The sequence below is a fragment of the Scleropages formosus genome, chromosome 18 (assembly GCF_900964775.1).
Source record: "Scleropages formosus chromosome 18, fSclFor1.1, whole genome shotgun sequence".
Taxonomy (NCBI): domain Eukaryota; kingdom Metazoa; phylum Chordata; class Actinopteri; order Osteoglossiformes; family Osteoglossidae; genus Scleropages; species Scleropages formosus.
In genome coordinates this window covers 18,255,764-18,276,542 of record NC_041823.1, presented here as the reverse complement: position 1 = coordinate 18,276,542, position 20,779 = coordinate 18,255,764, and the positions used below count along the sequence as shown (strand labels likewise).

The following is a 20,779-nucleotide window of genomic DNA, read 5'->3' as shown; positions in this document are numbered from 1 at the left end:
TCACTCGGACTCTTACAAGTGGCCACTAGCAGTATTTGCAAACCAAATGGCGCACATGGGGGGGGGGAGCGGGGTGTCAGGCGTCCCACAGCCCTTTTATTTACTCCCTGGCAGCATTTACACGGAACATTATTAACACACAACATGATAACCAAGCAGGTAGTTTTGCTTTTACTATAAAATTATCAATATATGCTATATATCAGTCCCCGCCCCCTGGTTCAATATCCCGTAATGTGGTGACGTGACACACACACACACACACAGTACACTCATTGTATAGAGTAGTAGCGCTCTCTCAGATAAGTGTGTATGTACTTTCTTGCTGTGTGCAGCAATATGAACCCCTGTGTGATAGCATGATAACAGGCATCAGGAAGTCCAGCGTGACACACACACACACACACGTGCTCGCCCACACTCGCTTCATTCTGACATTTCAAAAATCGCTTCATTGACATTTACAAAAAAAAAAAAAAAAAAAAACAAAAAAATTTTGGGCAAACAGCACATAAGTTTTAACCCCTATTTCTAGCCGTGTTTCCTTCCCGGAGTGGCTTCGGGGCATCTGCTCTCTCTCTGTCCACTGATAACGGCGCGCACACGCACACGCGCAGGCAGAAATCGGCGCACGGTGACAATTCCAGCGGCGCGCGTGGAGGACGGCAGAGAGTCTAGCGCCGAGAAGCGACCGTGTGCGACAGGCAGGGGAGCGCGGAGGCGACACGCACAAAGGGGAAATACAGTGCAAAGGCGAGGGATGTGCAAGGGAGGAGAGTCGGAGGATGAGGTTAGCGCCCTGCAGCCTTACACCCCCCTCTCATCCACCCCACTGCAAACACACTTCCTGTTTGAAGTGGTTACATCAGACATAGGGATCACCTTACTCTTTCGAAGTGTACGAGTGACAGCCAGCGCCTCGGTCCCGCCGCCGCCGCCGCCCCCCAATTCCGCTCCAGAAAGGGGGAGCGGGAGAGGCGCGCACTCGCAGCACTACTGACTGTATATATAGAAGCGTGCGGTGAAGCCGCCGAGCCCACCTTCCCCACCTTCCCTCGTCTCACTGCCACCCTGTCAATCTGTGCGCACTTTGTGGTGAAGCGGAGCTACTGTGCAACTCGCTGAGGTCTCAGTGGAAACTCTGCTCCCCCTCACTTAACACCTTATTTAGTCATTCATTAGCCGGGCAGCTTTTTCAGTAAGCTCCACATCTTTATCAACGCTATCTGCAGAGTGTGGCTTTTACAGCTTACTTCAGCAGAAAACGTTAGAACCACTGTAGCCTAGGTAGGTGCAACCTGAGGGTTTACGCCAAAAGCGATTGAGAGGGGGGTTATGCCACTGCTTACTTTTTCGTTAAACGCTCTGATGAAAGTCACAGAAACGACACGTGTTTTCACTGTTTTTCCCTTACATTCTGCGTTATAATAATTCAGTCCCTCTAAATAATCCTGATCGCACAGCTGCACTTCACAAACGTTTCCTATACACTCATGCCCAAAATGACTTTTATTTAAAGGGAGGGGGAATACAAAACATCCCACAAAGCATATCTTGTGCCGATATGCTTGTTAACCACGATATATTATATACACACACACACAACTGTCCAGCGTTCATCTGGCTATAAAACCAGATATGCAAAAATACAGGGGCAGAATTGACCGTTTTGCGCCATCTGGTGGCCAGTGACTGTATGACACGCGACAGAGGCCAACAGAGTGACAGTCTATGTGATCAGTATTATTATAGTATTATTAATAATATTGTGTACAGACAAGGGCTGTGCTGTAACTCAAGCACACAGCGATCGGCTGCAGTCTGGGCGTTCAGCCCCAGTTAGTGTAGGCATTGGGTTTTAAAGATGCAAAAGTCATAGCATCAGCACCTGCCCTTCATCTTCATTCTGGACCTGCATGATTCAGGCATCAAAGGTGAGGTGAGCCTGTCTCCTGTGCTTCCACAGCTCTTCCACATTTTGCATCCAAGAAATCTACAACAAATCACACAGCACCATTTCAGAAGGATACTGACAAGAAATTAACATGGACCGAGCACTGAAAACATACATCACCTTGAAGAACAAGGACAGAGGTCAGGCTGCTCACCAGCAGAGAGTTGGTGGTCAGAAGGCTGCCCTGGTACCGCACCAGTTCGTCCAGTCTCTCCGATAGCCCCGCAAGCTCCTCGGACAGGGTGGCACACGCGGCCTCGTACTCTGGCAGGAATCACAGCGAGAGCCATTGAACAAAGACACTGTTGATGCTGAGGAAAGAGACTGACCCAGTATAACAACGCTAATAATTGCGTCGGAAAAGCGAATCCCTAACTCTGAGAATTCGATTCCACCAAATGATGAAACAAAACGCCTGACTTTGCTTAGACTAAAATAACAAAAGCCCAAAGTAAACATGTACTGTCTGTTTAGGACTAAATAGCACACTACAGGTAACTGAGCATGGTGACTGAAGGCAAACTGAGGAGAACTCTGACAAAGTACACACTTGGTGTGTGCAGTCTGGCCACACACACACACACACACACACACACACACACGCACACACACACACACACACCTGATTGCTCAGGAAAGACTGGATGTGCTCCCACTGCGATCAGAAAAAACTGCGGATAGAGGTGTACTTTTTAACTCGCTGCAGCAAATACAGCGAAATGCTTCCCCACATCTATAAATATTGCATCCACTTTCCAAAATCTAACAAACAACGATCTGGTACTTTTATTATTCGGAGAAAGAAGAGACCACGAGAAGCCAGCAGCACAGTATGTCCACACCTGTCATAAGAGGAGTGATTGCACCCACCTACCCACACACACTTTGGTTTTGTTAGTAGTTCAGATATTCCCTTAGACTTTTTTTTTTAAAATTTAGCTTTGTACTTTATACATTTTTAATAGTTTCATGGCATAATATCCATTACAAAATCTTGCCTGATTTCTAAAGCCTTGGTTGAACAATCTGTTGTGTCGTACTAATACTTCTGACAAAAGTCAGAATTAAACTGAAAGGGAAGAACATGAACAGAAGGGTATAAAGTTTAATATAAAAAGATGTAAAGTAGATCACACGTGTGTGTATACAAGCGCTCGGGCCAACGACACACTCTAAACTGAAGTTGCGTTCTCCGCCACTAGGTGGAGCCAGCGACACCACGGCGCACTTTCGCACGAACGAGGCCGTTAGAGGCGCTCTTGCGCGAGCAGGACGGACGGGACAGCAGCGTTAATACCGCTCAGCGAACGCTGGCAGCACTGGCTTCAGTTACCTCTCAGGAGTGTGACATGTGGCCTCACTCACATGATTAATATCGCGAGGGAAAAAATGATTAAAAACGAAGCGATCAGTCGCTAGAAAACAGTTATTTAACACCCTCCAGTCATTCGACGCCCTGAGTGTAACTGGAAAACGAGCACCGGCGTTTACGCGCTAAACCGACCCCTCGGCGCGCCTCGGAGAAGTTTTTACTTTATAAACAAAGTTAAAAAAATATATATATTAATTCATTTCTGCAACTAAGTACTGGAACGTGACAAGAAGGTTGAGGTTCCAAACGTCACGGTAGGTCTCTACTCTAATCATAGGTATCCCACCTTCCATCGCCTTCTCCAAGTCAGTCGACATCGTCAACAAATATTTCTTTTGCGATTCACCACATACGCTAAAGCATCTATTAATCCGACTTGTTAAGATTAGCTGCCTTTCTGTGTACCGTTTTCCTCTTTCCAACTCGGCGCCCTTAACTGAGACGTCATCGCGCCCACGCGCAGTGTTCCGTGTTTACCGTAAGACACAGAATAAATGCAACTTTGTGATTTCAAATAGGAAATATGACTTGCTTTGTTAGTCGCTTTTATGGAAATCATCAGAAGTTACTTCGGGAGAGTGCGCTTCTGATCAAGATTAGACCCCGTTTGCCAATGAAAAATACTAGTGACGCCATAATTTATTTTTACATTTATTTTTTAGCAGATACTTTTCTCCAAAGCAACCCAGAACAGAGAGAAAACAATCAATAAATAATAAAGAGATACCACATCTCACAGAAGTTTCATGAAACAGAATCTGGCACTAATCTAAAAAAAGGTAATTGCATATATATATATACTTACTATGATCAAGGTGTGTCTCGGTTTATTTTGACGTCCCCATGCCGTTGAAAATTGCATAGCATTTTCCTCGTGCCCATTTAGTTCAGGTGGACGACGTTGGCCGTGCGCATGCGCATTCCCGCCCTTCCGCTAAGATCGTAGCTTCTGTTTGACACCCGTCGGTGTCGGGACGCGGCGTCTGATCTCACCTCCTCTTTGTTGTGCAGCAGCGCTGTCCGCGTGCGCGAAGTACACGTGCACTTTCTCTCTCGGAGCAAATTACTGTGAAATGCGTTGCTCTTTGTGCTCCTCACTGGGTTTTATTTTTTTCCTACAATACTATAAATAAGAAAACAAGCAATTTTGTGCTATATGTAACATTACACTGTACAGTGACTTTGATTGCGAATCCAGCTGAAGTTCCATGGAAGAGACATTATGCGCCGTGTCCTCCACGTCATTGTAAAGGGCACATTGGCATGGATTAAATGTCAGATTAAATGCAATGCTCTGGATCACATTAGCATTTTCATTTTAAATTTGACGAAAATACAGGATTAATATAAATACTTTGCAGTGATCATCTGAACTCTGATTAAAATCTGTTTCTATTATCACAAAGGATCCGGAACAAAAGATTAAGACGAGATGCAGTGAGTTTTGATTGAATTAGGCAGCTGTGTCCCCCTTCTGTTTTGACTGGATGATCCCGAACGTTTCCCATACTCTCTGAATTCTTGAAATTATTCAGATACACCAAATGCACCATAAAACTTGTAGGTTTCCTTCTGAAACATTTGAGAAAATATTCTGTTTAATAAGCAAAAATTTATTTCTGGTTCATATGTTTAATCGATGCTGTATATTTTTGGAATATTTAACAATGGTTTATGTAATAAAATCAAGTGCGTAATTAATTATTTCAACAATTTAATATGCCATCATATTATTATTATTATTATTATGTTTCCAAATGCAATTACAAATGCAAACGGCCTGCATTCATGGCACATTGGCTGAATTAATTTCTGAAAGTTTTCTTATATCTTGAACCATAAGCGCATGTATTTTTCAGACTGCATCTTCTTTAACTCCGTCAGTTGCGTTTCAGCAACACCGAAATCTACACAGGGCTTCGGGTCTCTTTTGCTTTCATGTCAAAAAAGCTGTTTTATGTTGTACCTGATGAAATCGCCATGTAGCTTCTCATTGATCTTTTTCGTGCTCCACAAGCCCACAAAACACACTGCTGACAGTAAGGAAACGCTCTTAGGTTTTTTTTCTCTCTTTATTGTGGATTTTCTCATTTGCATTTTTAACATTTTCATCCTGTCTGCTTCAGGCCTCTAGTTTGTATTAAATGCCTAAAACAATACAGTGTCTGTCCAAAGGTTATACATCTAATTTTTTGCCATCATCCGAAACTGCCACATTATTTAAAAGTCCAAGGATGCCAAAGGGGGTCAACGGATTTTAAATAACTTTAAGAAATTGTGTTACTGCTCTCTAGAACAAGTTAGTTTGCGTTATTGACTTAATTCACATCAATTTCACAAGGATGTCCCCAAGGACACAATTTCACTGAATGGAAGCTGAACCTGACCTGTGCTTGTGTGTTTCAAAGCTGAGTTACAAGTGATTAGTCCCAAGGGCAAATACACAAGCAATTTATTTTGCTGAATTCAACTCTGATTCAGCTTTATCCTTACCACCATTTTCATCTTTGTCACCATTACTGTGATCATAGTCATCTTTATGTCCTATTTTCACTCTTGATGAAAATCTAAAGCTGTGGTAACAAATAAAAATAAAACATTTGGTCCTTAAATGTACACATTCTAGGCAACATGGTATTTGAGATTTAAAAAGCAACCCTATTTCAACATCAGTACAAGACATCAAAGAACAGCTCTGAATAGGAAAAAAGGGAATGGGGAAACAGAGAGGAGGAGGAGGAGGAGGAGGAGGAAGAGTATCTGACCAGGGCCACAGTTTAAGGTAAACAGGCTGACGGAGAGCGGGGAGACTAGACGCAAAAATATAACGAAACGGAGGTACAGGGAGATCGAGATACACACTTGAAGAGCGTGAGGGAAAGCTTGATGTGAGTGATACAAACTAACGCACGCCGTAAGCGAGAAAGCAGTTTAAGTTTTGCACGTAAAAACACCGTTTAGTTACAGTAGTAAGTGAACATGTACCTTAGTGTTTTATTGGTCCAAAGCTAACACCACACACCTGGGACAACAGACCACTAGTGGATTGCTCCTAGTATTTTATGACCAATATATTAATCACTACCGTGTTCTTTTTATAATATTATTATTATTGTTATGGTGACAGATTTTACACTTTGGTGAGAAAGAAGAGATGAATTGGGGGGTGGAACCCGAAACGATGGCCTTTTACTCCCTGCGTTCGGCCTTGAACTCTTGCGCACAGATGCTGTTGATAGGTAAATGCTGTTGCGCAATCTTCATCATTTTCCTCATTCTTGTCGCTGCTGTCAGCACCTCTGTCTACCCTCGAAGCATTTATACCTCTGCGCTGCAGGATCTTCCCAGTTCCACAACCCCACCAGCTTCAGCAACCACGGACACACTATGTAGGCTTAGAATTAATGGTTTTTACACCCTCGGTCTGCTCCACGGCTCTGGACTCGTCTCACATGTTGGCAGGAAGTTTGTGTCTCAGCGCTTCAGTCTCTTTTCTGGAAAGCGCTGGACCTGCGTCTTTGCTGCCGCCCTTCGTGGAGGATGCTGGGGCAGCAGCAGCAGCAGAGCTCAGCGTGTGGGAGACCTGGGTGATGCTGGGGGCTGCCGGAGTGGTGGGTGTGACGCTGGAGAGCGGAGAGGAGGATGGTGGCGTAGGGGACAGCTTAAGGCGTGGGCTCTGGGGCAGTGCCGGGGCAGAAGGGGAAGATGCTGGAACAGTAGAAGAGGGAGGGGAAATGGGCAGAGAGGGAAGTGCGGAAGTGGCATTGGGGCACACAGCTTGAGATGGCGCCGGGGCACCGGAGATGGGAGGCGGCGTAGAAGACCGTGGAGGGGAGGAGGAGCGTGACGGTGGTGTAGGGGTGGCTTTGGACTGCTGACCCTGTGGGAGGGCTTGGGTCAAAGGGGTTGTAGTGGGGATGACGGGTGAGGGGTAGGAAGCGGAAGGCTTGGGGCAGGAGGCCAGCTGAGTAGCTGCAGCTGGGGCAGACGAGGACTGCGCCAGCCCCTGGGGGTGTGCTTGAGCCTGCTGCGTGAGCGGGGCCTGCGCAGGTGTTTGTGCAGGCAGGAGCAGTTGCTGCGCAGACGGGGCGATGGTACTCAGCACTCCTGCACTGCCCCCTCGTGCCAGCTGCCCCGGGGACACCAGGAAGGGAGCAGGAAGCAAATTGCCTCCGGAGGCTTTTCGATGCAGCGGAGGACAGGCCTGCACCCCTGCCCAGCCCCTGTGCGGCAGCGTAGGCTGTGAGGCAGAAAGCAGCCGCGCCTCCTGGGTCAGCCTGCCCAGCGCGGGCAGCGCCTGCGTACTCCCACCTCCGTGGCGCAAAAGAGCCTCCTTCGCCTTTTGCTGGCCCGATCCATGAGTGCGGGAATCAAGGGCTGCAGTGGCACATTTCTGGAGGGGTGAAGCGGCGGCCCCCGAAGCTGCAGCACCGCTTACGGAGCCTTCCGGGCGCAGACGGAGACTGTGGTGCAGCGTTCGACCAGCCAGGACAGGAGCTGGCACAGAGGATGCAGGAGGCGGCGTGTTCGCCACCGGTGGCCCGCCTCCTACAGGTCCACCTACTCCAGTCGGACCCATCGGTGAAGGAGACGGAGTACAAGACATGGAGGCAGGTGCGACTCCCCTGGGTGATATGCCTCCCACCATCCCAATGAGGGAGCCCACCGACTGGCGTGGGAGCAAGACGGGGGGCCGCGGGGGAGAAAGAGGACAGGAGGAGGGCGAGGGTGAGATAGGGATGGGTGAAGGGAGATAGACAGCTGCCCCCAAGGCATGCTGCTGCTGCAGCTGCTGGAGCTGTTGCTGCTGCTGTTGTTGCTGGTGCATTAGGGCAATGGCCACATTGGTGGTCGCTGCAGCTGTCTGCAGAGGCGCATGGACTAAAGGAGCCCAGATCACGGGATGGGGCCGGGGGGAAATAGCGCCCCCCCCTCCCCCGGCCTCTGTGCGGCCAGCTCCCGGAATCCCACCATCCTGGGCAGGCATGCTGTCGTGCTTAACAATTTGCTGGACAAGGATGCTGTCGCTAGAGCCCAGTCCCATGCCACCCCCTGCCCCCCCACCCCTACTGCCCCCTCCACCTCCCCTCCCCACGCTGCTCCCCGCTACAGATCCCCCCTGGGAGGCCTTCCGCAGCAGGATGGAGTTCTTCTTGCCTGAGAGACAGACACAAGGACAGACGCAGAAAAGGATTTGTGATCATTCTTTCATTATCACAAATGTCCAGAAACAATTACTTGACCATGTGAAATTCCATCAGATTACTTTGTAATATAAACAGCGACCCTAACGGATGGCTAATCGAGAGAGCCGATTACCGATGCGGTTCAGTCTGTCTGCAGCCACCGTCTCGAAAGCTCGCCTCATCATGGGGTGCTCCTCAAGCACCTCATTGAAGCTGTCCACCGAAAGGGAGTACAGGCGGCAATAGGTGTCGGCCCGGACGCTGGCCGTACGCCGTCCCCGTGTTAGCAGGCAGATCTCTGGCGGTAGAGCAGCACGGATGAGCGGAGGAGGTGGAAGCCACCAGGAAGAAAGAGGAAGCAAGAAAGTGAAGCATAGATGAGGGGATAAGATGGAAGTTTCACGAAAATGAGAGTCGTGAGGATCAAAGAAAGGTTTAAAAAGTGCATAGAGTTTTACCATTGCTCTGGTTTGTCCTTGTAACTTTTCATTTATTTTGGAAGAAGACGGACCCAGCAGTAAGGTTTCACCTTCGTCGATGTGTTGGATGCAACGCTATATTCGTTCGAAGCAAAACTGAGCACAAGGGCTCCAGAGCTGGTAACCCGCACTCGGAACACTCACCCCCGAAATAGGAGCCGTCACTGAGCTTGGTCTCCTTGTTCCCGCGGGTGAGCACGCTAACGCGACCGTGCTGGATGAAGTACATCTTGCGGCCCACGGTGCCCTCCCGGATGATGAAGTCGGTTGGTTGGAAGACCTCAAAGCGCAGCTTGGTCAACACCGCTGTCACAAAGTTGGGATCGGCATTGGCAAAAAGCGGCATGTTGGCCACCAGACTACGGCAATTAAAGCTCACAATTTCCTGGAAAAAGAGGAACAAAGGCGATTTAAGGCAGTTCTGGAAAAGATTCATTTTTCGCCATAGCCGTAAGAAGTGACAAACGCCTCTCAAGCACAACGTCCAACCTTGCAGTTCAGGAGAATGACTGCAAGTGCAAAGATGATCTCATTGTAAAACAGCGTGATCTCAGATTCTCACGTCAACACAAAATGCTATTAATATATCTAAAACCAAGAGACCAAACGTCGTTATGCTGCGAGTTATGAAAGAGAACGAGTGTAATGGACGGACAGAAATGCCAAAGAAGGAGACAGACCTCTTTGAGTGGTTCGCTGAGTTCCCCCAGGATGCTCTCCTCGTCAAACATCTTGCCCTGGTACCGATGCTCGTAGTACTCGTGGATCTTCTGACGCACATCCGCTGGCAGCTTGTGGAAGGACATGTACTGCTCCACCTGCTTATACTGAAATAGCAATATTGTGTCTACTATTTGTAAGGGAGCTCAGATACTTCACAAGTTGAGTGATGTAAACAGTGAGATAACTAAAGCCGCTGGGGTTTCGAAGAGCCGGTCTTTGAGAAAAGCGGCGCCGCTTCGGGAATCTGATGCCGTAACGCCCTGGTCCCCGTGTCCAGTTCATGGATCACTTGTTACTGCTGAAGCTCCTTCAGAAAGCCACCACTGTTAACGGTGGAAACGATCTCTCTCTAATGATGCAGCCGCAGCCTGTCCCCTGTTGATTACAGATTGATTATTCCCTTAAACTGCTGCGGGCTTGACTGACAACGTATGGATGAGTTGGTGAATACAGGGAGGCAGGGGGTACCTTCTCCTGGTACTGGCGGCGGGAGGAGTCGAGGGACTGGATGAGGGCCGTGGCGTGACCTATAAACATGGCATAGCAGGTGGCACCCACAATCATGCTGAGCATGGTGAGCCACACGTCCGTCATTCCCTCCGGGGCCTGGGCGCCGTAGCCAATGCACAGCATGTGGCTCATGGCCTTGAACAGGGCGTAGGAGTACTGCACGCCCCACGTGTCATTCTGAGAGAGACACGGAGAGCGGCAGCAGAGGGGAATAGGGGAGAGAACAAGAGAGACTATGTCAGGAAGGGGGTTGAGACAGCGGGAGGCTTCCCGCGGCGAGGAACATAAGGCAAACAGTAACTACTCCGGCGAGTCCGGAAGTCATTTTAACCTCTTGCATTCAGTCTGCCAGCTTAACGTGTTACATATATTCAACGTTATATTCGTCCCCCGGATTTATGATTACTGGAGCCATTTATAACCTGGTTCAGATCTAAGTGGTCCAGATGGAAAGTGCCTCTCTCTAGGGGATCTCTGAGCATCAGCTGTGTGGTAACTGTTGCCGTAGTAACGGGAGCGGAAACCCTGCTGTGCCGTGAGTCAGCAATTCACAGGAATACACGGGGCAGGGGATGCTGGGGGCAAGGGACGTCCGAATTTCAGTCACATCGATCTCAGTCTTAATTGGGAGGCTTTCTCCTCGGTCCTTAAAGACATGCCCTGACTCATACCAATTAACACATACTGTAAACAAACATTTCCCAAATACGCAGTCCACACAATGTACGCAACCTCTGTACACACACACACACACACACCGACTGTGGGTACATAGTGCAAACACCGCACAGTAACACACTCCAGTCGTTGCACGCCACTACAGTGGTGTGAATACTTCACGTGCTCACAGAGTACACACAGAGTGATACCAGCAATGGCAGGCTTTCTCGTTTCTCCCTCTCTCACACACTCGCACCCAAAAATATACTTACCACCATGTTATTCTTGGACACCCAGCAGTCTGGAGGAAAGTCCTGCAGCATGGGCACCAGGAACTGCAAGCAGCCGTCCCAGTGGCACAGCAGCAGCATCATGCCGATCAAGTTGACAATGCGCACCATGGCGCTGGCCAGGTCATAGGTCATGTGAAAGATCTGACACCCAGGGAGAGCACGTGTCAGAGGAGCCAGTGGAGCAGAGCGGTAGGATCCTGCAGTGTTTTCACTCTCATTCCCACACATTTCCCCCATTTACCACCCACCTTCTTTTGACCTCCCTCTTACTACCATCCCATGCCTCCTCAATTAAGCAGAACTAAAACACATGAAAGAATTTTTAAATCAGATGTAAAATGATGTAGAATCGTTCTGGCACATTTCATATTCTGTTCATATGGAAATATATGGAAAATTATTTGTTGCGGCCACCTTTAGTACAGTATATACGGTAAATAGTTTTATTCATGTATATATTGTACCTTTCGCCTTTCTTGCCAGTAACTGCTGCATTTAATGTGTGATGCACAAATGCTTGGTGTTTGCAAATTACGTCTTAGCAAACAGCAGTCAAGAAAGCTTTCCATTTTATTTGTAATGTCTCGTTGTTAAAAACCTATTCATTTTTGACGATTTATGGCCGAAAATAACGATGTGTTACCCTTGGCACTGGGATCAGCCATATTCCTTCTCATTAGTCACAGAGGTGATTTGGCACAGGAGATGAGGTGCTTTAAGCCGGCAAATTCGAAGCAAGGTGGCAATCATGGGGAAAAAGCACAGAAATGAATACGCTTTGCATACCGAGAAAGCGGTACTTTCGCCATGGCTATTCTTGAGCGTGGCCATAGCCACGGAAACAGTCCGGCAGTTCAAGTCACATTCTCAGTCAGCCTCAGCAACATACTCTTTCATGCAAGATGAGAGAGCGTGTTACAGTCATGCCTTTGATACCTTTGTTGCTCTGTTGGACATTCATGGGAAGGGCTAAGATGAGCGTGGCACCTAGGGCTCGGAGATTAGTGAACAAACACATGCTTGTCCAGGCTCTATTAGTAGAATTGGACAGAATCCCACAAGACAGCATCTGCCACCCGGTGCAAAGCATGCGTCGGAGATGTACGGTTTAATTGCCTCCAAAGGATGCCTCACAAGCTATTAGGCTGTGACTTTCACAGCGGGCCCCCTGTCGTTCAGCCCTGTTGACGACAAATGTTGATCTGCATAATTAATTTACCTGCGTTGTCTGCATTCCACAAAACGTCAGTGTTCCTATCACAAAAAGCTTCAGTAGATTTCCTGCTAATGTCCTGTTCGCATTGGTAATAAATATAACAACACTTCTTTTTGCTGCTTGCTACGCGTTACTTCTCACAAGAGTTCCTTTGCTCTACTTCTGAGCTACTTGCCATATTCATGAGCACCATCCCTTTGGACGCATGCCCCTGAGGCCTCACCTCTTCCCACTGGTGGATGTAACGGATGAGTCTGGAAAGCCGAAGCAGCCGAAGCAGACTCAGTATCTTCGTGAATCGGACGATACGCAGGGCACGGGCCGTGCGGTACACTTCTGAGTCCAGTCGGGCCTCCAGGTCCACCATCAGAAATATATAGTCCACGGGGATGGAAGAGACGAAGTCCACGAGGAACCAGCTCTTCAGGTACCGCTGCCGGATGGCGCGCGGGTCCAGCAGAATCTCCGTGCTGTCCTCCTTTACTATGCCCGTGCGGAAGTTGAGGACCAGGTCCACCAGGAAGAGTGTGTCAGACACCACGTTGAAGATGATCCATGGTGGTGTGTTCTCATCCTTGAAGAAAGTGATGCCCACTGGCAGAATGATCAGGTTTCCCATCATCAGAAGGAGCATCAGCAGGTCCCAGTAGAACCTAGCCATAGCGGGCAGAGCAGGGAAGGGTTGACCAAGTTACGGCACTCGCCAGACAAAACACACCTCCACCCCTCAACCTCACACTACAAGTATAATTGCTGGCTCAAGCTTTTACTTCACATGACTTAACAAATAACATTGTAATGGACTGATACGGCATGAAACCCACTGACTGAGGCATCTGCCGTGTTGTGCAACCGTATCAGCAGGAGTCCCTGCAGAAGCTCTCAATGACAGCAGTATTACGGTACGCTTCTCTTGAACGTTTCCTCTGAACGGAGAGATGAAACACAGCTTCGCTGCTCCACGTGACTGCAATTCACGCTGCCGTGGTACTGAGAGCACGTTCATTCTCACGCAGTTCTTGTGAAAGGGATAGATCTGAAGGCCCTCGGTACAAATCACAGACAGGATCTCCCACAAGGAGAACCTGTCTGGGATACTTTTCTGCCAATAGAACCAAAGAAGAGAATGGAAGTAGGGATTAGCGAGTCCTTACTTTGGGACTCAACAATGTAATGTCCTCAAACTTTGCCATTAAACAGCAATTAGAAAATCAGAGCTGGGACTGCAACACACAGAAGTGCACGGTGTGTACTGACACTGCTGAGCGAAAGGGCAGCGTATCGTGCTCGCTCCTCTGGTCGATACTCGGCATTAGATTAAGTTCTGCGCCGCCTGGGAAGCCGAACCTGAACAACTGCCAGTTAGAAGGGCAAAGCCCATTACCCACTAGTGCTGGGCAACATGACGAACTCAGCGTCTCATTATATTTAACAGCCAATAGAGCCTGGCAACCTTCGGCACGACTGCTTCAATTTAGGGTAAAATGATGGTTTTTCATTGCAGTACACCATTTCAGTTGTGCCAAATCATGAATGATACACTTGAACACGGATACATAATAAATGTGAGTCAAAGGTGGCATCAGGGAGTTAGAAATAGGAACGTTTTATGCCTGTTTTTCCTGAAACGGGCTGGCAAAAAAATTGTTGAGATCTATAGTTTCTCCTTATAAGGCTTGTGTATTTAGTGTTTAGTGCAAATACTTACAGAAAATAAATATAACACATAACCTGCTAGACTGAATCAATAAATTTAGTTCATCTAGGAAAAATAAAACAAAAAAATGAAATAAATTTGATTATGGGGTACCACATGTGCCCTCTAAGGCTTGAACCCAGTTGAGTCTGGGTGGAGTTTGCCTGTTTTTCCCACGTTTGTGTGTTTCCTCCACAGTCCAACGGCATGTGTTTCAGGTAGGTGGGTGACGGTATGTGTGTGTGGATGCCCTGTACCCTGCTTAGCCTCCTAACCCTGTGAATCTGGGACAGGCTCTGGACCACCACGACTCTGCAATGGACAAGCAATAACCGAAAGGTGAAATATTCTTTTTTTTCCTCCATTCTTGAAAGTCAGACTGTTAAAGAATTTCTGCCTGCTTTAGCCATAAATCACTGACATGTTGACCGGACTGTATGCTTTTCGCATCGTGACTAAGACATTTACGAAAGGATTACATTTCCAGTTTAATTCTGGCAGGATTGTGCCCTCGTGAAAATAAAATGCTAATCGGGGGGGCTGTCGACCGAAGCCGGGGGGAGGATTCCAAATCCATTCGGTTCACTGCACTAACTTTGTGGATGGAGCCGAAATGAAGCATGACAACCAAATCTTCTCCATGCTTCGTCAACGCGCTCCGCCATAATGTACAACTACAGCTTCCATCTTACTTTTCATCACACAGCTCAGTTGTACGCGTTTTTATCCTTCACACAACTGCACACACACACCACTTCATTCCTGCCTGATGGATGGTTTGTCATTTCACTAGAACATATAGGGGATAAAGGACATGTTTTCACTCGAGTTCGATCAACCCCGCATAAGACCGAGCCGCCCAGCAAGCCCTCCACGCCCAGCACGTTGCTTGGCGACACGGCAGGTATGCGCTCCTCCGGCGCTCTCCTCCAACGCCCCGCTCCGCGAAGCCGACCGCCCTCCGTCCACGCTGCGGGACGCTCGCACTGATCTACCCCCGTTGGTGCGGGACCACCTGGAGGTGTCTGCCAGACCCCAGAGAGACACTGACGCGGAAGCCAGCCAGGAGCAAGAGCCTGATTCCGGTCCTCCCTCCGCCAGAACAAGAACAAGGATGCTTATTACATTGCAGTGCAACAGAACCCCTGGACACAGCTGTCTAATGACATAACGTAGACCTAAACCGAGGTCTAGACTGCTGTAGGATTTAGAGTGCACTTGGAATAATCGCCCGTACTGGAGGAACCGCTCGAAAATCCTCCCCACATTGTGCTCCGGGTTTTTAACAGCCAAAAAGAAAAAAAAAAAAAAACTGTCATTTTTTTAAACCTGTTCCCTGTTAGGTAATGTCACAGCCACCCACGGGCTCTGCCCGACAGCCCCAGGTTAGCATCTCGCACTTCGGAGGGCACAAAGCTTCAGAAATAAACTGAAGAGGCACTCGCATCCATATAATTGCGCTTTTTGAAGTGGCAAGGCAACGCTTGTGGCAATAATAAATAGACTTGGGAGGATATGAAGCTCATACTTGATTTACTTTAACTGCATGCATTTTTTTAAACTTGAGTTGAATTTTGATTAATTGCAAACGCTTTCGTTTATGGAAATAGCAGCAGTATTTGGTGTAAGATCCATTTATTTATTTGATCCTGGCACTGTTATGCCCAAAGGCCTAACTACCGCAAAGCAGGAATTTTTCTGCAGGACAAAGGAAAAGAGAATCATGCGGAGCGCTGACTTGACGCCGAAGCAGAGTAAAAGCCGAAAAAACAAAAGTACAAACACATGTTTTTAAATCCATGGACACAGACCACAATAGACAGCGGGGCAGCAGACAAGACACTGGTTAGAGCTGCTACCTTACACTCAAACGCCCTAACTTTGACTCCCACATCTTCCTATAATACCATTAAGCGAGATACTTAACGCTGAATTACTCCAGTAAAAACTGTGAAAATAGGTCAATCATTGTAACCTGAGTCGGAGAAAAGTGTGAAAGAACGAAAAAGTAATTATGCGTTTATATCACATGGCATCTTCTGGTGAATTGGAAAATGCTAAATAATATTGCTTTAAATTTGGAAATGTAATTCTAAAAATAAAAAACGGCACGGTTCTTAAAGCCTTTTCAAGCTAAAGTATTTTCCACGCTTGTATCTGATCATCGTCTGATGACGGAAGCGCCGGGCCGGCAGACCGGAGTGCCGCAGTGACAGAGATGCAGATGCAGAACACAGGATGCGCTTCTGAAATGTAAAACATCACTCATCAGAAATACACCGAGGCGCATCTCCAGCCCGCAGCAACACACCTCCAGAATACTGACACGTGATCGCGTACAGGTTGGCCTATATAATTTATTTTGTTGCCTGCCTCCTGAAAAATATGATAGATATGATACACATATATACACACATATCTGACAAGTATGTGTGTGTATATATGTATTATGTAGGAGTCTGATCTCACGTTCTTCTTCTGCATGTATTGCGCAATGCAAACAATGCATTCTGATTTATGCTACACAAATTTACTGTATGACAGCAATTTCACATCATCCTGTTGTGACATTAATTATATATAAGGAAGTAAAGTCAGGCTTTCCCACTCCTTCCCTCTGCAACCTCACAGTTGACCCTGACAAACCATAGTGCAGTAATTAGACCCCATTAGCAACTGTCCATCAGCCGAAACCAGAGCACGGTGAGAAAATCTACTAATTATGTTACGCTGAAACGGAGGGGTGGAGGGGAGGCAAACTGTGACTTTTTTCATTCTCAAAACAAACACTTTAAGTCAACAGAGGTTGGCGGGAAATGATGACTTCGTTCGCAAAGTCCAAGTATTTTATATTACATACCTAGCTTCAAAAATGTTTCTGTAAAATAAAATATTTCAGGAAGCTTCAGTCCTCTTCAGGGCTGAAAATGCATTTTAAACGCAAGAAACTGCAACCAGTGAGAACTATTCTGGAGCAGTACAATGTGCTGAATTAATTATTTACTTGTTTTGTTTATTTCCATTGTGTGTGTGTGTGTCTATTTCCATCCCCTTTTTTTCCAACTCAAATGAGCTTTGTAGCAACTTGTTTTATTACTCAGAAGAGATCAAAGTGAGATAAGTGAGATGTGCGTTTTGCAGATTATGGAGACACATAATTCCAGTTGTAATAAAACCAATACCAGTTGTCGATACAATAAAGAGTCCATTATCTGTGACAGGAGTTGCAAGAGTGTCTGGTAAATAAAGGCCAAGCAATAAAAAGTAGCAATTTTAACTAATTGTGTAGGCTATTCAGAAATTCAGGAAATGTGAATTTCAACATGTCAGCAATGGGCTTTCTGGAATCAGCAGAGTTGCATGGGAAGAACAGCCTGGCTTATTTCGATATAATCGCTTTATAAATTTAAACACGTAACAATAACCGTCACACACCACACAACAGTCATCATACAAGAGGAAGATTCCCACTGGCCTGACCAAAGAGAGTGTCAAATACACAAAAATATTTTTCAAGATGTTTTCCTCATGGCAATTTAATTAATTAGTTTCACCTAGTTTTACTTATTTTTTATGGCATGAATGTGATTTGCATGTATTTGCATAATGAACGCTTTAAAAAGCTGGAAACAGCCAGTAGGGGGTGCTTTACATCATCTCTAATTTCCATCTCATCATGTGACTTCTATTTAAAAATCATTAATATTGATTAATTAAGCAGTACACCAAACACCTAACTGAGGACAGCTTAACTGTCTTAACTAACACGTTGCTGCCGTCATCTTGAAACCAAAAGAGACGTGTTTTGAGTCAAGGGATCAGGATTTGTGGAAATAACACGGCCCTAAAAATGGACACCAGAGGGATGCCAGTCTCATTATTCCATCTGATTCTGACTGAGCCTCTACTGATTACACTCCCTTCAAGTCCAAATGTTCCCACCTGCTCCATTCGTGCTCCTTCTACCCCCATCCGGTGGACACCTCTATCTACTCACAAAATAACGTGTCTACGTGCACCAGGATGCTCACCCTTCCTTTGCCACAATGTTGACCTTTCTTGAAATGATGGGGGTTTTTTTTTTTTAATCTTTAATAACCCTTTTGTAATTATTTCATGGCATCACTACCTTCTGGTTTATTTTATTTTTAATAAAAAAAATTTTACAGTTTACTATTCATTTATGTTGATGTGAGCCAGTGTGAAAAGACCTTTGTCCCCTCGCATGTGACAGTGCACCCTATTGTCTGGAAGTACATGCCACACAGCTCAATCCCCTCTCCTTTGTGGAACCCCTATCTGTCCAGGTACCTGAAGTCACTGTAAGGATGAATGATCCACGATCCAGCAGACTTCAGCCTCTCTTGCTCCATGGCAACAGCCTTGTGGCTGCCAAACATGCGCAGGGAGAACTTGTTGACCCCCGGCTGTAGCATGGCCCCGAACTGCCTCTGGATGAAGGTGGACTGGTTGGAATAGCTGTAGTCCTCGCCGTCCAAGGCAGCGTCCGGGGTGCCGGCAGCATTGGAGTTGCAAGCAGTGGTGGTGGTGGTCTCAGGGCCGGCCGCCACGACGACGACGCCTGTTCCGGCGGAGGAGGTAGACGCCAGGGCTGCCCGTGAGGACGTGAAGCCCACGGAGCGCTGGGAGGGTCCAGATGGGGGTGGAGGAAGGGGTACTGGCGTGGTGGGGGTTCCCGCTGTGCGGAAAGGGAGGCCATCCCGATTGGAGCTCATGATGGACAAGCGTCTTCTCCCGGTGTCCCCACGGTCGCCCTCCAGAGAGGCCTGGGAGAGGCGATACCCAGGGGAAGGCAGGCTGCCTTTACTGCGGCGCTTAGAGTCCCCATTTCGGGTGGGTCGGGTTTCCGCGCTGATCGGCCCGGCGCTGCCCCCGACGCCATCCATTCTCGCCCGACACGCCCACAATACGAGGATCCGCTCTGACCTGTTACTCCACCTCACAACGAGCCCAAAAGCGCTGCCGCCCGATGCCTGTTAGACGGTATCCATCGCCCAGTTCAGCCCAAGAGACAAATGTTACCACGCAGTCCCAACATTTTCATTGTCCCCAGCGTGTAGGAGTTCTCTCATTCGCGGCAGTTCCAAGGAGCAGATAGTGCAGCCCACACCTCCAGCCTCCTCCTGTGCCACATGCGTCCATTCTCCTGTCCGCGGTGCCCTTGGAGCCAGCCAAAACGAGCCCGTAGATAAATGGTGCGCTCCACGAAAACGGAGACCGCGATGCGCTCCGCACGACGCTCCCTTCTTGGGCGAGTGTCTTCACCGTGATCCCGCGTTCAGTCCTCCTCCCCCTTGTCCTTGGAGCAGAGCACTTTGGGGGAGGCCCACCCTCTCCTCACCCCCACCGCCTTCAGCGCTCCCACGCCGGGCATGTTGGCATCGAATTCCTGTCACGGGGAACAGCCCCACGCCGCTCCCCTCGCGCTTTTCCCGCCGCTCTGGTCCGGAGGCTACGACTCCCCCATCTTATTCAGGCGCCAAATCCCGCGTTTTAAGATGTGTCACTTTGAAATATTCCGCACGCACGCGGCAAGGACACTTGAAACGCACGCAGGTCGTCCGCGCAAGGGCTGCGCACGGATGCGGAGCTGAAGGCACACGCGCTCGCTGACACTGCCCGAGTCACACGCGCCCCGACTCACGCTGACACGCTCGCGCACGGACGCGCGAGCCGGCGGGATGGACTCCGAATAAAGCCCACGGGCGTCGACATCAAGACGCCGGGCGGGAGAGGCGCGCCCCGACAGTGGCGGGCGCACACAACAAGCACGCAGCGCTCGAAGCCCGATGCGCTGTACACGCGTGTAGGGACGCAACAGGGAGGGATTCCGGCGTTGAAAGAAATCGTCACGGCTGCAATAACCCCACGGAGCGGAACGCGCAGCGTGGCCAGATGCTGCTGGAGGTGAGCGTATTCCCTGGATTTTCTCTCATTTTATTCACGGCTGCGTTCGACCTTTCCCGTCATCTCCCGCAGTTGTCATCGACATCGGTGTCCTCCGCCGCCTTTCCCGCCGCGGCGGCTGCTTCCTCTCTCCCCTCCCTCTTGACACTCGAAAATAGAGATTCTTTTACCTTTCGCGTTCACGGAAAATTATCCGTTAACATCCACAATAATACCGGATACCGGCGGTGTCAGTCACTGACACAACGCCGCGTAGTAACAGTTTCACCAATTAATATCTGAAATTGTTTTTTAAATGTCACAATAAGATTGCACGTTTGAAGAGCAGCGGCTACCGCGTATGCATCTTCTTGCTTTTGCGCAAACGAGAAGTGCAAATAAGCAAGCATAAAGAAACAAATAAATAAACAAACAAGGTCTGAATGTAATAAGCTTGTTGTCACGGCAACCGCATCCCCATCACCCTTTTCCAGGGCCGCGTGCCTGCCCGGTCTCGCGTCTACGCAGCACAGGTGTGGGTCGTACGTCATCGACACTTACACAGATACAGCCTGAACGGTGGACGAGGGCGTGGCTAAGGGCGGGGTCGGAGCGGGATTGCAGCTGCGGATTGGACGAGGGCACAACGGAGGTGTGGCCTGATAAGCGAAACGTTTATTCTGTGCCAAAAGCTGGACGGAGAAAAGGGAGGGAACTGAGTCACGTCGGTTTAATTAGTTGATAGGTTGCCATCTTTAGTAAAGTGGGTCACATCAAACCATG

General features: G+C 48.2%; 1 protein-coding gene across 1 annotated transcript; it reads right to left on the bottom strand.

The window, feature by feature from the left end:
* Positions 1-5,400: 5,400 nt before the first annotated feature.
* LOC108923870 (potassium/sodium hyperpolarization-activated cyclic nucleotide-gated channel 3) lies at positions 5,401-20,553 on the bottom strand. Its single transcript, XM_029246035.1, has 8 exons — positions 18,401-20,553; positions 12,617-13,046; positions 11,157-11,318; positions 10,183-10,401; positions 9,672-9,818; positions 9,136-9,376; positions 8,646-8,810; positions 5,401-8,483 (listed from the first exon to the last, which is right to left on the bottom strand). Exons 1-8 carry the CDS (start codon positions 18,994-18,996, stop codon positions 6,775-6,777), a joined length of 3,669 nt encoding a protein of 1,222 aa, XP_029101868.1. The 5' UTR covers positions 18,997-20,553; the 3' UTR covers positions 5,401-6,774.
* Positions 20,554-20,779: the final 226 nt, after the last annotated feature.

Bases quoted from the DNA above. Each gene is read 5' to 3' on its own strand.
- LOC108923870 (XM_029246035.1), bottom strand. From the start codon at position 18,996: ATGGATGGCGTCGGGGGCAGCGCCGGGCCGATCAGCGCGGAAACCCGA. The intron at 13,047-18,400 runs GTACCTGGACAG...CGCTATGGCTAG, and splicing joins CATCCTTACAGTGACTTCAG to GTTCTACTGGGACCTGCTGA. The intron at 8,484-8,645 runs GTAATCGGCTCT...TCTGTCTCTCAG, and splicing joins AGACAGACTGAACCGCATCG to GCAAGAAGAACTCCATCCTG.